This window comes from Falco biarmicus, chromosome 11 (genome assembly GCF_023638135.1).
Source record: "Falco biarmicus isolate bFalBia1 chromosome 11, bFalBia1.pri, whole genome shotgun sequence".
Lineage (NCBI taxonomy): Eukaryota > Metazoa > Chordata > Aves > Falconiformes > Falconidae > Falco > Falco biarmicus.
In genome coordinates, this window is record NC_079298.1 from 28,819,073 (window position 1) to 28,836,579 (window position 17,507).

General features: G+C 56.7%; 2 protein-coding genes across 2 annotated transcripts; one reads left to right on the top strand and one right to left on the bottom strand.

Annotated features, from left to right (window-relative positions):
* FAM78B (family with sequence similarity 78 member B) lies at positions 1-3,747 on the top strand. The gene is made up of 2 exons (XM_056355206.1): positions 1-436; positions 1,631-3,747. Exons 1-2 carry the CDS (start codon positions 174-176, stop codon positions 2,151-2,153), a joined length of 786 nt encoding a protein of 261 aa, XP_056211181.1. The 5' UTR covers positions 1-173; the 3' UTR covers positions 2,154-3,747.
* A 3,986-nt stretch (positions 3,748-7,733) lies between these two features.
* PRDX6 (peroxiredoxin 6) lies at positions 7,734-17,496 on the bottom strand. The gene is made up of 5 exons (XM_056355208.1): positions 17,338-17,496; positions 15,329-15,485; positions 10,595-10,741; positions 9,859-10,005; positions 7,734-8,447 (listed from the first exon to the last, which is right to left on the bottom strand). The coding sequence occupies exons 1-5, from the start codon at positions 17,427-17,429 to the stop codon at positions 8,316-8,318; spliced, it is 675 nt and encodes a 224-aa protein (XP_056211183.1). The 5' UTR covers positions 17,430-17,496; the 3' UTR covers positions 7,734-8,315.
* Positions 17,497-17,507: the final 11 nt, after the last annotated feature.

The following is a 17,507-nucleotide window of genomic DNA, read 5'->3' on the forward strand; positions in this document are numbered from 1 at the left end:
CGAAGAGGCGCGGCGGCGGCGCCTTCGCCCTGCCGGCGCCGGTGCGGGCGCCGGTGCGCGGGCGGCGATGCGCTGCGGGCGGGCGGCGGCAGCAGCGGCGGCGGGGGGGGGCCCGGCCTCCCCCCCGGCCCCGCGGTTCGGCGGCGGAGGGTAACGCGGAGCAGCGCTCGGCCATGGGGTGCCTGCAGAGCGTGGCCTGCAAGGCGCGGGTGCGTCGGGAGCAGATCGTGGTGTCGGACGTGTCGGCGACCATCGAGCCGGCGGCTACCGCCATCGAGGAGAGCTCGCCGGTGGTGCTGCGCTACCGCACGCCCTACTTCCGCGCCTCGGCCCGCGTCCTCATGCCGCCCATCGCCCGGCGCCACACCTGGGTGGTGGGCTGGATCCAGGCCTGCAACCACATGGAGTTCTACAACACCTACAGCGACCTCGGCGTGTGAGCACCGGCAGGGCCACGGGCGGGGGGCACGCCTGCGGCGGGGGGCCCCGGCACCCACCGCCCCCGCTGCCGACCTCGGGCTCCTGGGCACCCACCGCCCCTGGGCTCCGGCACCCACCACCCCAGCTGCCAACCTCGGGCCCCCTGGCACCCACCGGCTTCGGGCCCTCCAGCACCCACCACCCCCGCTGCCGGCCCCGGGCCCTCGGCACAGCCCCCAGCCTGCTGCAGACCCTGGCACCCGCTGCCCCTGCTGCTGGCCCACGCCTCGTCCTTTCGAGGGCCCAATGGCCAGGGACCCGCTCGGTGGCTGGCATGGGGCTGGGGGCTCGGCCTGAGCCTGGTCGTGCGGGTGGCACCAGGGGTCACGCTGAGGGGTGAAGCTGCTGCTGCTGCGCCTTCTGCCAGGGGCGCGGGCGCCAGGGAGCATCAGATCCCTGTGCTGCCCACCCGTGTCCCCACACTGAGGCACCTTGGCTTGCCGTGGCACTGGAGCGCTTAGGGACACTGGGGCGAGTGGAGGTCATTGCTTGTCAGGGGGCAGGGGGTGGCCACGCATCCTCTGCCGCTCGCAGCCAGCTCCAGAGCCCCAGCGCTTCCCAAGCCGGAGCTGGGACCGGGTGGGAGGTTTCACCAAAGCTGCCTGCTTGCCGTCGCTGCGTGGTGACTAGCACCCCTGCCACAGCCGCGCCATGTTGCTAATGGGGTCTGCAGGTCCCCCCCCCCCCCCCCAAGCTGTACTGCAGGGATTTCATCACACCAACAACAGGCGTTAACGGTGGTATTTAATTATTGTATGTGGCTCTGGGCTGGTGTGTGTGTTCAGAGGTGTAAAAACCGCAGGCTGGTGTTGCAGGAGGGAGGTGCTGCAGCCAGTGTGGGGCAGAAGGCTGTTCTGCTCCAGCACAGGGGCTGGTTAAGGAGGGGTTGACCCCAGAGGGAGTCCACGAGGGGTTTGGGCCCACTTGGTTTGATTGTGGGTTAATTACAACACCGTAACGCTGGCAGAGCAAAGGCTTTGGCTGGCCATGAGGAGCCAAATCCGTCTTGGTGTCCCCAAAGGAACCAAAGCCGTGTTTGTTGTTGAAGGTGGTCCTAGAGAGCTTGCGGTGGGCAAGGCGGGGGTCCCCACACCAGGCACTGTTGCTGCTGTTTCCCTGCTAACCTGCCCTTTCTCCTCACATTCCCTAGGTCAAGCTGGGAGCTGCCCGACCTGCGAGAAGGAAGAGTAAAAGCCATCAGCGATTCGGATGGCGTGAGCTACCCCTGGTACGGAAACACCACAGAAACCGTGACCCTGGTCGGGCCCACTAACAAGATCTCCAGGTTCTCAGTGAGCATGAATGACAATTTCTACCCCAGCGTGACGTGGGCTGTCCCTGTGAGCAACAGTAACGTGCCGCTGCTGACCAGGATTAAAAGGGACCAGAGCTTTACTACGTGGCTGGTGGCCATGAACACCACCACCAAGGAGAAGATCATCTTGCAGACTATAAAGTGGAGGATGCGAGTGGACATCGAGGTTGATCCCATGCAGCTGCTGGGGCAGCGGGCACGGCTGGTGGGGAGGACTCAGCAGGAGCAGCCCCGGATCCTCAGCAGGATGGAGCCCATCCCACCAAACGCACTAGTGAAGCCTAACGCCAACGATGCCCAAGTCCTCATGTGGAGACCCAAGCGAGGGCAGCCTATAGTCGTGATACCTCCCAAGTAGAGCGGCGCCGGGGTGTGTGCACGAGGGCCTGGGTGCTGTCAGCCTGCTGCAGACGGACGGGGTTTCTGAGCCAAAGCAGATCTCTCGGGTCCTCCAGCCTTTGTAGCTGCGCTTGGAAACGCAGCTTCTCCTCAGTCGGAAAGAGAGCCTGGCTGGCCCCGGGGGTGCGGAGGAGGGATCGCTGAGCTGGAGGATTTCCCAGGGAGCAGAATCGAGTACTTCGAGGGGCTTGTGGCTGGGAAAGAGGCTGTCTGACCTGAACAGACTCGTCTTCCCTTGCAGGGCGATGCAAGGATCGTGAGTGCGATTGAACCGTGCCTGTGGCAAACGCTGCTTTCCACTCAGCTGGAGGTAGAAGCGGAGGCCGCGCCCGCTGGGTGCGGAGGGCTCCTGTGGTGACCCTTCCCACCGGGGCGCGGGTGTCCCTGCAGTGTCTATACCTATGCATTTCGGATTGATAATCCACGCCTCGTCCTGCACGCTGGGACTGGGCGGGAGGGCCCAGGAGTGGCGCGGGCGCTGGTAGCGCCGGGGTGCTGAGCTGGAGCCCGGCGCTGGCTGGGGCTGCGGCCCAGGAGGGGTTTTCTGCAGCTGAGGGGGAGTGGGACACATTTTGCATGCGTCGGGGTGTGTTTGGAGTAGTTGTGAGTGTAGGAGATGCCATAGCTCTTTTCTGTCTTGGAGTGAGATCTAAGGGCAGGTTAGATGTCCTTTCGTTTTAAGGTGCACTAGTTCTTTGCAGTTCCTCAACCTCCCTGCCCCCAAATCCCGCTGCCTTCTCTCACGGAAGCAAACCCCATTCTCAGCCGAGTGAGAAATCGGGAGCAGTCCCCGTTCACCCGGCCCAGGTGCTTGCTAACTGTGTGCAGGGGGTAGCCAAACCACCGTGGAGGCACCCCGGGACTCGCACGCTTCCACTGCAGACACAAGTCCCTTGCAAGAAGTTGGGTGCTTGCTCATTTCCCATGCAAATGCCAGCTCACGTGGAGACCCTCCTCCTCCTCAGCCACCCACAGAGTGGAGTGCTTAAAGGCAGGGATGCCGGTGGAGGGGACAGCATTGCCCCAGGCTCTGCAGGTATGGGGGTCTCCTCTCTGTGGGTCGGAGGCAGGGGTGTGAGCAGAGGCTGTGTGGGGCAGGCCTGGGTTTGCCCGGGAAGGAGGAGCAGGCACTGCCTCCTGCTGCTGCAGGTGCTTGGGAGGCGGCAGGGGGCTTAGCTTGCCTTTCTCCTTGCCCCTTGCTGCCTGGATGGCTGGCATCGACTGGTCTGTGGTGTGGCACTGTGGGCTGCAACCTGCAATTCCCAGTGTCTCGCCCTTGAGATGCAGCAGAGGCGTAAGTCATGGCTGTGCTGCCAGTGCCCCAGGCACCTGTTGCTCCCGGGTTACGGCTTTTGCTGCTTTCTCTGCTCCATCCACCGCCCCAGCGTGAGCCCTGTGACTCCTCTGGCTCGCACCCCTGCCTTCATGCCATGGGAGGTTTGCGCTGCCCTGGGGATGCAGGTGATTCCCACTGGGAGAGTCCCATCTTCTGTCCTGCTGCCAGGAGAGCCCGGGGAGGATGGCCGTGTTCGGCACTTGGGTGCAAAGCCTTTCCTGCCTGGCTGTCGGGACGCCCAGCCCAGGTCTGCTTTGTTCCCCCCCGTGTGCTGGCACATCCCTGCAGCATTGCTCTGCCAAGCGTGGCCGAGCTTCTGCAAAGCTTCAGCCATGGCTTGTGCTTTTCCAGGGCAGGATGCGCACCGCGGTCCCCGCCGGCAGAGGGGCTCCCCAGGCATCTTAGACCAAAAATCCCTGTGAGATCCCCATGCTACTTAACTATTCTCAGTAGCGTTTGCCGCTGCTTCGATTCTTTATTTTTTCCTTTGGGAGTGTTGCATTTTGATGCCTCGACGCACACTTCCCCATGCTGGGGCTGGCGGTCCTGCTTCTCCTGCTCGGCCTCACAGCGGGCTGGGAACCTGCTGCTTTCGGTGCCTACATCTGGGTTTTGCTGGGGGCTACAGCCTTGCGGTGGGAGAGGTTTGGAGGGAGGGTGGGCTCGGAGCTTTGGTTTGCTGTGTCTTCTGGGGCAAAACTTCTACTGGGAGCTTGCCAGCGTGGGAAGATGTCCAGTCTTGTGAGACTCTGCCCATGGTTTTGTCCTGATGAGGGATTGACGTCAGCTTTTGCCGTCACCAATGTTTTGTTTCTCAAAAAGTGTGTGTGGAGAGGGCTTAGAAACTCTAAAGACAATTTTTCTTAATGTTTGGGAGAGGAGGAAGAGGGGTAAGTACCTTTTGGTTTCAAATAAGGCAGATGCGTACTTTTGACTCAGTGGGACAGAAATGTCTCTGGCAGCATCACAGCTAAAAAGCCAGAGGAAGAGGTTCCCCAGCAACCTGGTAGCCCAGAGATGGGCTGCAGGCGGAGGATGCTGTGTCCAGAGAGGCTATGCGAGCCAGCTCCCCAAAACCTGCAGGGAAGGGCTGGGGCTGCGCTCGGGGGCTGCGTGCCGGCTGTCAGCCCAGGGAGCTGCTGTGGCACTGCCGTGGTGCCAGCTGGCTGGGAGAGCGGGGATGCTGGAGCAGGGATGCTCTTGAATTCATTGCCATCTTTTGGGACGTGCTGGCTGGTCGGAGCCTTGGACACTGTCTGCCATGACATCAAGACAGCAGCGGCTGCCAGTGTCTGGCCGTAGCTGTAGCCATGTGCCTGAGCTCCCAGGGCTGCCCCAGCCTGCAGGCAGGCTCTGGCTCAGCCCTGGGGCCATGCCTGCCTCCACCCCTCCACACTTAGGCCGGGCTTCCATGCCCGCTCCTTCTCCAAAGGCTGCATTTGATGCACTTAACTCAGTTTTATGTGTGGGTTGTCTTCGTGGGCATTTCCCCGTTAAAAAAAGAAAAAGAAAAAAAAGTTTGCAGAAAATTGTTTGCAAAAAAAATTTGGAAACAATTTTTGCAAAAATCTGCAGGCATTTTGCATGTTTGCAAAAGGTGCGTGTTCACACTTGGGTGGAGGTGCTGGCCGAGCATCTGCCCGAGCTCAGTAGCACTGACCGGTGGGTGCAGGGCTTGAGGTGGGTGCAGGGCTCGAGGTGCTCAAGTGAAGGGAGGGAAGGGAGGGAGGCAGTGGCTGAGAGCTCCCGCCTGCGAGTCCAGGTTTGGCTTGCGTCCCCGTGGCCTGCAGCTGTACTGATAGGGACCCCGAGTGGGACCCCCCAGCTGCAGAGCCCACGCCAGGGATGAGTACCCGGACCCCCAGCCTCAGTTATCCATCCAGCCGTGGGATGCCTTCCCTGCACTGCCCTTTCGCACCAGCACCCCGTTATCTCAGGGAGGGGCAGGTCACGGAAATGCCCACCCTCACACTCCCCTTGCCCTGAGCTTCGGGGTGCCCCTTCCCCTCTGTCCCGTCCTCGGGTCATTTATTTATCTATTTATCTATTTATTTATTTATTTATGTATGTATGTATTTATTTATTTAAGTTATTTATTGGTATTTATTGACGGCTGGAAGTTGGGGGGGTCATTTCTGCTGCACGGTGGGGGCAGCTGGGTCCCCCCCCCGCCCAGCCCCCTGCGTTTTGGGGTGCTGCCATGTGTTTGGGAGCACTGCTGTGGAGGGATGCTTGTGGCCCCCCCCCTTCTGCTCCTGTCCCCTTTCGAAGCTGGGAGGGGGAGAAAGGATGGGGAATCACGTCGTGCCTGCTGGGAGGACACCTGGTGCCTGTCCCCTTCCTGCAGAAGCTCGAGGTCCCTGTGCCCCCTCCCCAGGCGCTGTGCTCCCTCCTGTGCCCTTCTGTATTCACTGACCCGGCCTCCTGGCATTTCTCTGGCTGCTCCCGCTGGGTTTGCTGTCGTCAGTTCCCGGGGACAGTGGGAAGAGCCAGGATGTGTGGGTGCCACTATGGAGAAAAGACCAAACCAGGTATTCTGCTGCCGCGTGGGGAAAATCGGAAGAAGAGGAAAGCTGGTTTTGCAGAGTGCCTTAAATACAAATGACTTTACCGAGTAGGGGGCTTGGACTTCTGTCTCTGGATGTTATTACCAACTCGAACAAATGTTGCATTTCACTTCTCTGGGATTAAAAGAAAAACCACTCGAGCTGTACTGGAACCAAACCCTGTGTTTGCTTGAGTCCGTCTGGCTGGCTTGCTCCTCTAGGGGAGCAGGAATTTATGGGCTTTTGGCCGTCAGCCCCTGCCTGGCTTGGCAGTGGGACCAGCAGCTGCCCCTGCCCGCTTCAAGCCCCTGGGTCTGGTGACGGGACCTGTTCCCCCTTGTCCCAACTAGCAGGTGCTTCTCTGGTGTCCCAGAGAGGTTGTGCTTGCCCTGCAGTGCCCCTTCCCTAGGGATGCTCAGAGCAGCCTGTCTGTACAAAGCTTGCTGTGGGGCCATGTCCTCAAGCTTCCAGAAAATGGGACAGTCGGTTGGAAAGCTCGGGGGGGGTGGTGGGCAGACAGCCCTTTTTCCCAGTGGAAACCAGATCAAGGTGGGGGCTGCATGCTGAGGGAACAGCAAGAAAGCCAGGAGCTCATGCAGCCCAGCTGTGGGGGACCAGGGGCTGCCAAGCTTGATAAGGCTGAAAAATTACACCGAAAGGAGCCATTTCCCCTTTGAAATTGCAGATCCCCCCTCCCACTTCTTGCAGAGTGAAAGAGGCGGAATAAAACTCAAGCCAGAGATCAGGTGTTTTTATCTTCTAGTAAAAGTAATACATGGGGATAATGCAGAACTGGATAATGAAAGTTCATTTAAGTTATTTTGGGGAAAATACTGATATTCACCATATAGGTCCTGAAGGCAATTAAACATTAATATAAACTTTTTTTTTTTTGGCAATTAAAGAGGGAGCTGTCTGAAACACAGACGTGTTTGGGGAAGGATGTCCTCAGTGGGGTGGCCTGGCCTGCATGCTGAGGTGCTGGACAGTGACAGGAGCCGGCAGTTCTGGATGTTGTCTGACGGGCTCCGTCCCAGGTGGGTGTGGGTGCTGCCCCGGGAGTAGGGCCTGCAGGATGCTGGAGGGTATCTCATTGCATCCAGCACACTGCTTACTTACAGCGACCATCAACCCTACTAACCCCACTTGCCGCGGGGTATGCTCGTGCCCCAGGCCAGCCAATTTCTTTCACAAGCTGCTCGTTTTCAGTGTTGCTGGTTGTGCCGGGCACCAAGATGCTGGCTGGCTATTCGGCGAGCGGGTTTCTTTCCTAGCATTATTCTGAAACATCGCTCACCTCTTGGCAAATCCCCGAGGTGTAGGTGTGGGAGAGCGGGGTGGAGTTCGCCTGGCTTGTATGGTGCCCTGGGAAGCAGGGCAGGACCCCTGCCCAGCACTCGTGGCAGGCCATGCTGCAGCACGTTCCCCAAGGAGACATCTTCCTGACAGCGAGATCCTGCTGCCTTGCCTGAGACTATGTCCCCTGGGACAACCTGTGTTTCCAAAGCAAGTTACACAGCAGGAACAAGGGCGATCCGTGTCAGGGCCACCCACCCAGAAGCATGGCCACACATCCCAGCTGCATGGCCACAGGGAACAAAGTAAACGGCGCAGGATGCCATGGACGGCAGCAGAGACAGGCCAGGGATATTGCAGGTAGTACTGAAGATCAGTTTATTTGCTCTATTCCCTCTTCCATAAAACCTAAAACCAACCGACTTCCAGCAACAGATGAGAAAGCAGTGAGAGATTTGGCTCTGCAGCTCCTCCTCTACGCACAGGATCCCACAAAGGTGTAAATGCGTTAGTGACGGCTGCTCTGAAAGGCACGCAGCAGCTTGGAGCCCCCGAAGCTCCCTGATGGGAAGGTGTGTGAGCCCAGCAGGACACCCCTCCGGGGCCCGGCTGCTGACACCACGCTTCCCACCGTGCCTTCGGGAAAAACTCAGCCAGCGCTGAACATGAGAGACTCCACAGCATGAGCCCTGGAGCCCCCACTGGTCTGCTAATCTCTTCCTTGTGGGGCTGATTCAAGGCAAGAAAACACCCAGGGTTTTAGTTTTGAGGGGATGTGAGGGATGAAAGGGATGGGGAAGATTGGTTTAGTATTGTGATGCACCATCAATGTTGATGGTACGAGGCTGCTGATCGCACGGTGTGGGGGAGGCAGGAGCTGGGCATGGGGAAGGCTCCCAACACCGAACGATGTGCAGCCTGGCGGGACGGATGGCGGACCCACTCACTCCGGCTGCGGGGTGTAACGCAGGTACTTCTTGCCCGACGGCAGGTCCTTCGTGAAGACTCCTTTGGGAAAGAGCTTCTTGGCTTCCTCATCAGGTAAGGTGGGCACGACCATGACACTGTCACCAGGCTGGGGAGCAAACGGGAACTGTGAGAGCAGCAGAGGAGCTGGATGCAGGTGGCACGTCCCTGCTGGTAGGTGACAGTCTCCTCGTGAACACTCAGCCCCAGTGCCCCAGGCATGTCCCCTGCAGCGAGGACTGAGTGGGAGCTACACCAGGAGGTGTGGGTGACGTTGAAAGGGACAGCTGTGCCGTTTGCCAGCCCTGCCAAGGGATCTCGCAGCCCAGCTCTTCCCCACAGCACTCCCACAGGAACAGGGAGTAACGAGAGAGGAATTCGGGCACCTCTGTGACGCAGGAGGGAGCACAGTTTGCCCAAGCTGCTCACACATTCCTATTGCTCTGGCACTCCCGGAAAGGCAGTGGCTCCCCCTGGCATGCTGAGCCCCGGGGAAAGGTGTGCTGCCCTGGCAGGTGGGCAAGCTGGCCCCGCACCCCTGGGACCTTATGCTGCAGGAGACAGGTATCTTCAGAGGCAAGGCTGCCTCCATGCCCTGCTCTGCCCCAAGAAGTGAAGGTGCAGTTCATTGTACATTCAGCACATGAATTCTGGTGTTGAGGGGTGGAGAGGCACAGCGAAGTGCATCAATACCCCGAGCTACTCAGTCTCCAGGGCTTGTGCCTATGGGGCCCTTCCAGCCCAGATGGAGCAGCTGTTTGGGACAACGCTCTGGGAGCCTGGTCCTGCCTCGTAACACAGGAGGACTTCTGCAGGACACCCTGTAACAGCAGGGGTGTGTCCTCTGGCTCCACAGCGGCAGGCTTCCCCAGTAACAGATATCAAAGTCAGCGGCAGGACAGGTCCAGGAGCTGAGCAGCTCTGCTGGGCTGAGGAAACACTGGATAGCTAAAGCAGCCAGACTGTGCTGCTTGTTCTTGCTTTCCCCTGGTTGCCCAAACTGTTCTCAGGAGTTTTAAATAATGCTACTAAACAGGGATGGCCACAACTGAGCAACTTCAAGTAGTAATCAGCTGTATACACGCTGAGCAAAGCAGGGCCATGCCCATATTGGCCCTTCCTGGCTCAATGGCAGAAAAGCAGCAAGCCAGCCAAGGGAGCAGTCCCCCATGCTTGCTGCTTCACTGGCTTTGAGGGGACTCTGGCACACTGACACCTGGTAATGCACTTTCTTATCACAGACAGCAAGGGCAGGACCTGCCGTGGCCCAGAGTTCAAGTACTGATAGCCAGAAGGGCCCAGCACTGGTGTCTGGTGGCACCAGGGACCAAGGGCAGGGAAGGGAGGTTCCTGTGGCTGACCCCAGACTGCAACAGCCCTGGGAACTGGGCTGGGATCTAACTCACATCCCAGGACCCCAGCAGCTTTCAGCACCCCATGGATCCCCCTCCAAGGGAGGCTGGTTGACGTTTCAATGCACATTTTCAGTGCCCAGCTGTGAGATTTGCTCCCCTCCTCACCTTCCAGTCCACAGGCGTAGCAACCTTCTTGTACGCTGTCAGCTGCAGGGAGTCCACCACTCTCAGGATCTCATCAAAGTTTCTCCCAGTGGTGGCTGGGTACAGGATGGAGAGTTTCAGCTTCTTATCCGGGCCAAAAACAAACACCTGAGCACAGGGAGACAGGGTCAGGGGCTGGGCAGATGATGTTTGTCCAACTGCCCCACTGGACCTGCTCAGCGCTGCTGCCCCTCCCTTTCCTGGGAGGTGGCCTGCTTGATCGCAGGTGTTGGGACAGGGGAGATGCCATGGTGGCAATCTCCTAGAGCAACAAGTGACGCCCAGGCACAGGGAACACGGTGTTTGCTCTGGGAGCTCCTGTTTCCAATGACAGCTTGCTCTGCTACCCAAAATGCTTCCTCCCCTCGACCTGTGCCCTTTTAATGCAAGCACGGGATGGGAGAGGGAAAGTCCAGCAGATCGAGCACTTTTGTCTCCTATGTTAGGACAGGCCCAACTGAGATAAGGTGGCAGCAACAGCAAGACGGAGCTGTTGCCAGCAGGCCAGCACTGCATCAGCCTCTTCCTGCAGCACGACCGATGGTTCTAGCCCAAGGAAGTCAACTTAGCTCCTGAAGATGGTCATGTCCCTTCAGGTAAGCTGCCCCCGTCTTCAAGCCCAGCCCCAAGGACACAAGGCAGGACGGCAGGCGATATCTACTGCTGAGAAGGGTGCCACGCAGGGCCTGGTACTTACCACACGAGCGGTCAGGGGCATGCCGTCCTTGTCCCGCTCATCTGGGTCCAGCATGCCCAGCTTGACAGCGAGCTCCCGGTTTGCATCAGCAATGATGGGGAAGGGGAGTTTCTCCTCAGGTTGTTCCCCATTGTACGCATTGATGTCCTGCAGAGACAAAACCACTGGCATTGCTCATCCTCCCTGCTGTGGGTACCATCAGAGGGGACAGAGGCCAGGCAGGGAGCAGTGCAGGCAAGCTTTATGTGTGTGGGGCAAGCTCCTGCAGAGGGGCCATGCAAACACATTCAGCAGCTGCTCTGCAGGAGCTTGTGACTTGCTTGGCCCCAAGGTCTCAGTCTGGGACAGCACAGCCAGGGGCGCATGGCCTTCCATGAAGTTTCTCTGCATGGCAAACCAGAAACCTGCGTGCCAGGCTGGACTCTGTCTTGTTCTTAGAGGTCAGTTGTTTGGCTGTCTATGCTTACACTGTGTCACTCAGCTCTGGAACTGCCTGTGGACCAGCTGCTTTGCCCAGGCAGCGAGTATGGCAAAACAAGGAAGTCCTGGCCATGCCAGTGACCTCGGGGAAAGGTGGTTAAATCTCCCTGGAACAGAGGTGTCCCTCTTCCAACCCAGTAAGTGATCTAGCACTACTGACAGATGTGTTGGTGTCACACCTGAACTGGGCTGTGCTCTTAAGCCTCTAGTGGCAGAGCAAACCAGCAACTTTACTGCTAACAAAGGCCAAGTGCAACAATTCACAGGTCTTGTGTGAGGGACCAGCTCCATTCAGCAAGTCACTCCTAGCCTGCTTAGTTAAAGGCTTCTGAAAACAGAGTGAAAGTCTGAGTGCAGGTGCTGGGACACTGCACCTTTCTGAACCATGGCTGGGGCAGAAGAGAAAACCATTCCTGTCCACAGCTGTGCAAGCTCTCCCTTGTGACCACAGTTTATGAGGTTGCTCCCTGTGCTAGCCCAAACTTGACCTGCTCCACAGGGAAAACTATTTTGAGCGTCTCTGAATCTGGTCTGGACTCAGCCAGAGCATTCAAGCTATTCTTGTACTCTGCAGTACCACCCATACAGGTTACACCGAGCCACAGCAGGGCTGGGAGGAACCTGCTCAAGGCAGCACAAGCCGAGCAGCTGCCAGCATTAAAACAAATTTAATTCAAGGTTTCTGCCCCAAAACAGCTGCCTGTTCCTTTCAGCCTTGCTAGCCTCTGGCTCCAGTGCTGACACAACCCTCCCACACACCACTGTGGTGCATTATCAGCTGAGCTGATAATCTGAACGTACAAGCCTCTCTGCCTTACCCGGGCTTTCAATGTGGGGGAACAGTCTGGGTCCTGCTCAGAGGGAACTTGGGGAAAGCAGAGATGAAAATGCTGCCCCTTGGTGCTGCCCACTGCGGCTCAGAGCAGGCCAGAGGCAGCAAGAGCAGGCAGGCCCTACACCACTACTCAGCCCTCCTAGGCCAATGGTGGTGACAGGAAGAGCTGTAACCCTGCCCTGGTTGCTCAGGAACCTGCTACAAGCAGGTCAAGTGGTGTACAGGCGGGAAGACGTCTCCTGTACAGCTTTTCTCTTCACTTGCTTTCTCCCTGGGCCTTTCTGAGTCAGCTCTGCACCGCAAAAAGGGGCTGTTTATCTCTGCTGGGTTGTGGTCAGACCTGCCTTGGAAGGAAGGAATCACTTCTGTTCTCCTGCAGACCTGCCTTGTCAAAGCAGATCAGGGAAGGAAAGCAAAGCCAGAGAGGCCAGCCCAGGCAAAACGCTTCTGAATGCCCCACAGAGTTGCAGGAGGCTGTAAATGAAGGTCAGACAGTGACACTCTTCCCACTTCTCTTCCAAGTGGAGGCTGGGGGATGAAGAGAGCTTCTAGAAGCAGTATCTGAATCCTATGGACTGTAACTTGTTCCAAAATGCAGGCAATTTCATGACCTGGGGATCTTTGTACAACAAACAGCCTGACAAACCCTGCCCTATTTTGCTTTAAGACACCAAATACTCACTTGACTTCCCTACAAACTATTTGTCTTTCCAGAGTCCAAGCTGAAACCAGACATCACCGGAGTGGTTTATTCACCCCTAACTTGCCGAAGCAACGGCACCAGTGGCTAAAGAGAGCACTGAAACCTCCTCTGACATGCACAGCACGCGCCAGTCAACCCTGCTTAAGGAGCTTAGGCATTCAGCCAACCCCTAGAGAAGCAGTGCACAGACTGGGGAGGTAGGAGAGTGGGATCAGTCCCCAGCAGAGCTACAAGCTTATTCTGAGCCCCGGAGCAAGCCTCTGGGTCTTGGCTAGGGATGGACAAGAACAGCAGCGACATCTTCACTGGGAAAGCGAAGCTGAGCAAAGTGACGGGAGAATTATCAGCTATACTCTGGTTCCACCTACCCACTGAAATTTAACAGCAAAGCAAGAAGTTTCTTTGTTGTTTCATGCAGATTTCAGCCATCCCTCCTGCCTACTTGCTTCCTCACAGACTGTGCTCCATGTAAAAACAGCTTCATCCTCTCGCTGCTGCTAGGAGCTTCATCCAAAGAGAAAGCACATTGCATGGAGAGGTCTGCCCAAAGTTTGGCTCACTCCTAGGGCTTCTCTCTAAGTTAAGATCTAGTGAAAGAAATTGCAGTTTCTAGATCTCACTCTAGCATTTAACGAAGACTGCTTCTGCCCAGACAGGCAGCTTCTGCCAAGGGTTGGTATCTCTGTTAAGCTCTTTTCTTTCTCACGGCTGGGCAGGAGAACATCTGGGGCACCGCCCTGATCTCAGAATTGTGGCAGGCCCTAACACTTGCCTTCCTAGTTCAGCTCTTTAGCTCTCCACATTATCTGAAGTTCTTCTCTGCTTTATCAAGGACAAAGGAAAAGGACCACGAGTATGGGCAAGGTTCAAGAGCAAAGCAATCGCACCCCTGTCCTCTTGTGTCCTCCACGATGCACGCATGCTGCATTCATTGCTCCTCTGTGCTCCTTGCACTGCTCACTGTGTCGCAGCCTGACATGTCCTCTCATTCCCAGGATAAAGAGCCCCAGTTGCTCTGCACTGAAGCAAACCTGCCCAAATCTGCAGGCTGCTGTGTTCTCTTGTTCCCTCTCTGCACCTTTTCTTGTTCCCCTGTAGTCTGCAAGATGGGTGATTTCAAACATAGGCTGCACGGAAGACTCCAGTCTGCTACGGATTTATCCTCACCAATTGGATCTTTTGCTCTGGAGGGCTCTCACGGTTTTCTTTTTGACAGGTGCTGAGCTGACGTTTCCAAAGCACCATCTCCAAGGCCTCTCCCAGCCTGACAGAAAGCTCCCTGCAGCTTGGTCCACTGCCCTCTGCCTTTCTCCACACCTGTTCTGGAAGGTTTTCCAAACGTGCTATTCTGCCTCGCATCAGCCAGCGTAGAGAGGCTGTTCTGCAACTTCTCCTGGTTTTACCTGAGGTTGCAGGGAACAATTCCACAGCATCAGCAGAGTCAGCTCGTTTTTCATCTCTCTTCCAGATCACCTGAGTATGCTGAACCCCATGCGCCTCTGCAGATCCTTGAGGGTGCTCATCGCTTCCCTCACTTGACACAAGTTATCGCTTCCTCCTGTCTCCCTGCAGAAAAGAGCCTGTCCTTCACAAAGCTGACTTCATTGAGAAGCTTCTTAGAAATTTGAGGACTTGGAATAACTGTAGGGTATTGCTAACTTTTACAAAGGGTTTTACCCAACCAGGAGATGAAACTCGCTTACAAAAGCACAACCCAAACTTTCTGTTATATTTGATGGGATGTTATCTGCTAATTTGACTGGTGGTTTCAGCCAATTTGACCAGCACAGAAATCTCATTTACTGGTGTGGGATTTGTACGCTGTTTTTCCCAGGCCCTTCTGAGGCTTGGTGGGACATCAGCCATGCACCACTCAGGTACGAAGGGCAATTTAAGCAATAAGGCAATTATGTAATTTCTAAAGACAGATTTGAGTGTGGAAATTTCTCACCTTTACTACCTGCTATTGTATGCATGTGTGAGAACATTCCCAATTTTAAGAGCAAAGAAAGAGGCAGGTAATTCACCCAGGGATTTTTATGCTCTGGCCACATCTGTCTGAAATGCTCATTTTAAACCCCTACTACCTATGAGCCCTGGAGTCACACTCCCTGGCAGGACACCATTGCTGAGGCTGCATTTGGAGTTCTTAATTAGCTCCTTTCATGTTCCTTCAGCAAGCTATTTAGCTCCCATCTTTTTTTTTTTAAACTCCCTCATGATGGTTTTGTATTTAAGAGTCTCCTACTTGTGGTTTTATGTTTAACAAGCCCCCATTTTTTCTCTGTTTTCTTTTCCCTGCCTAGGCATGAATCACACCCTTTGAAGACTGCCTGTTTGCTTCTGATGCCTCCTTTCCTGTTTTATTACAGAACTTTTTGAGGCTCTGTGGATAGACTGCCTTCCTCTGAGATTTTGGCACCACTTCCATACACGTTTTACCCATTCAGGTACTGGTGGGAGAGCAGTAGTACCATTTTCTTCCGATTTCAAACTATTAGTGCATAGAGTGCCCTGGACTTTGTGAAGTGCTCCATGAAGAGATGGAGCAGACCTTCCTGTTCCTGCTCTGAATTTCAGCCCCTCCTAGCTAACATACTCTGGGAGTTGAGATATGTAGTTCCGAGCCTGTGCTCTGTTCTGTGTGGGCTTTTCCTCTGGCCTTCAGAGCAAGACAGCAGTGCAAGCTCTTCTTGCACCTCCCCACGCCCCATACCTTGCTCCAAGACAGGTGGTCTTGGACACTGTCAATGGAGAGGGCGATCATCTTCACATTGCGCTTGCTGAACTCGGATGCCAGCTTTGCTGCCCGGCCAAGCTCTGTGGTGCAGACGGGTGTGAAGTCCCGTGGGTGGGAGAAGAGGATGCCCCATCTGAAAGGGAGCAGATGGCATTAGGGTGAGATGTCATTCTGGTTTGTACTGCAGACAAAAAGCTGTAAAGATCGCACTGCATGGAGACTCGTGTGGGAACAGCTCATCTCTCTGCTAAGTGGAAATCCTGTCCTGGGAACTCTGGGCTAGAAGGCTTCATGAGATGAGCCCCGTTCCTCATGCTCTGAGGAACCCCCTGCACCTCATTCCCTCTCTCCCTTCCAGGATCCCACAGGGGATGCTGGTTCTTGATGTGGAAGTGGATACCGTGCCAGGTGAGGAAGTCTGGGGGAGCTGTGTGTAGACTGTGTACCCCAGAGACCACATGTGCAAGGGGACATAGATGCTAACCTGCCAGCCACGTTATTGCAGAGACCATTGCTGATTTACACTGCTATTTGCTATCCAGTCTACCCCATCAACCACCGTGAGGAGAAATACCCACGTATATTGCGCAACTTCAAAGAATGGGATAGGAACAACCCTTAACCCAACAGCTGCTAAACATACTTAATGAAAAAAATAAGTATTTCAACACTTTATGGCTACCGTTACAACAATGCTGCCACCTCGCTTTTGCCCACTGCTTCCCATCAGTGGATTTTGTAGTCTTTAGAGTAGGCAAATACAAGTGACCCCACTTTACAGGTAAGGCAACCAGTGCAGAGGAAGGTAGCAATGCAGCCTAGCTTATGTCAAACCAGCTCTCAGATATTTCCAGAGGTTCACGCAAAGCCACCTCAGCACGTAAAGCTCCCTGCTAGGGACTTGTCGCACTATTTCTCAGCTCAACGCTCAACAGGGCTTACTGCACCACTCTTCACCTGGCCCCCAGTGCTCAGCAAATACAGCCGTATGCCGCAGCAGCTGGGGGAAGCTCTGCCTTAGAGATTTGGGAATGGAGCTGGAGGGATCAAGCAAGGCATGCTGCAGCTCTGCCAGGGCTGTGCGATTGCCATGGCTCACCATTAAGTTACTGGGCAGCTACCTGGCCACTGGTGCTACAAGTCTCTTTGTACAGTAAGTATACTACCTGAAAAAAGAGGCAGTATTCGAGTAGAAGCTGGCTGAGAAAGTGCCCCGTGGGTGATCAGGCTGGAACAGCCAGTTTTAAGGCACCCTGCAGCTTGCTTTCTCGCTAAGAGAGCTCCTTTTCTCCTTTTGCCAAAGCTTGCAATGCTGACAGAAGTGGACACAACCTGCCAAGCGCTGCCGGGAGCAAGTCCCAGATGTCCTGTGCCAGCACCCTGCTGCTCGCTCGTGCCAGAAACGGAGCAACAAGCCTTGCATGAAACAGTGCCTGAGGGCACGTGGCTTTCCCTGCCGGGCTCCAACAGGACCAGAGTCCTTTGTCGCTGCTCCATTACGCACCTTCGCGCACGCAGGCCCACTCAGGCCCACTCACAAGGGACGCAGGTGCCACATGAGCTGGTCTCTGGGACTGGCCTGCACCAAGTGCTGCTGCTTTGCCCTTCCTGGGGCTCTGCTGCTTTCAGAGGCCCACCCCCCTCTGCCTGGGGGCTCGGCTCGCCCTGCTGCCCCGCAGCCCGCAGGAGGGGATGGGGGAAGGTGGGCAGAGGTGCCGCGCAGCTCGGGCCCCTGCGAAATCGCCCTGCCCGGCGGCCCCCCTCGCCCCCCGGGCACAGCCCTGAGCGCTGCGGCTCGACGGAAGATACACTTTTTGGAAGAAGCTCGCGGCTCAGAGTGGCCGGCTCTGCCTCCCCACGGCGCTCCCAGGCCTGCGGGGGGGGGAACAGCCGGGCCCCCGGGGCCGTGCCCCGCGCTGCTGCCCGGTGAGCGGCCCCGCGCCCCCGCCCGCCCCCCCGGTCCCGCTGCCCCCCGCGGTGCTCACGAGTCTCCTAAGAAGTCGTGGAAGCGGATGCGGCCCTGCGTGGTCTCCGCCTCGAAGTTGGGCGCCTCATCGCCCAGCAGCAGGCCCGGCATGGCTACGGCTGCTGCGGCGGTGGCAGACTCCGCTCGCTACCGGCGCTCTGCTGCGCATGCGCGGGGCTCCCGCCGCGC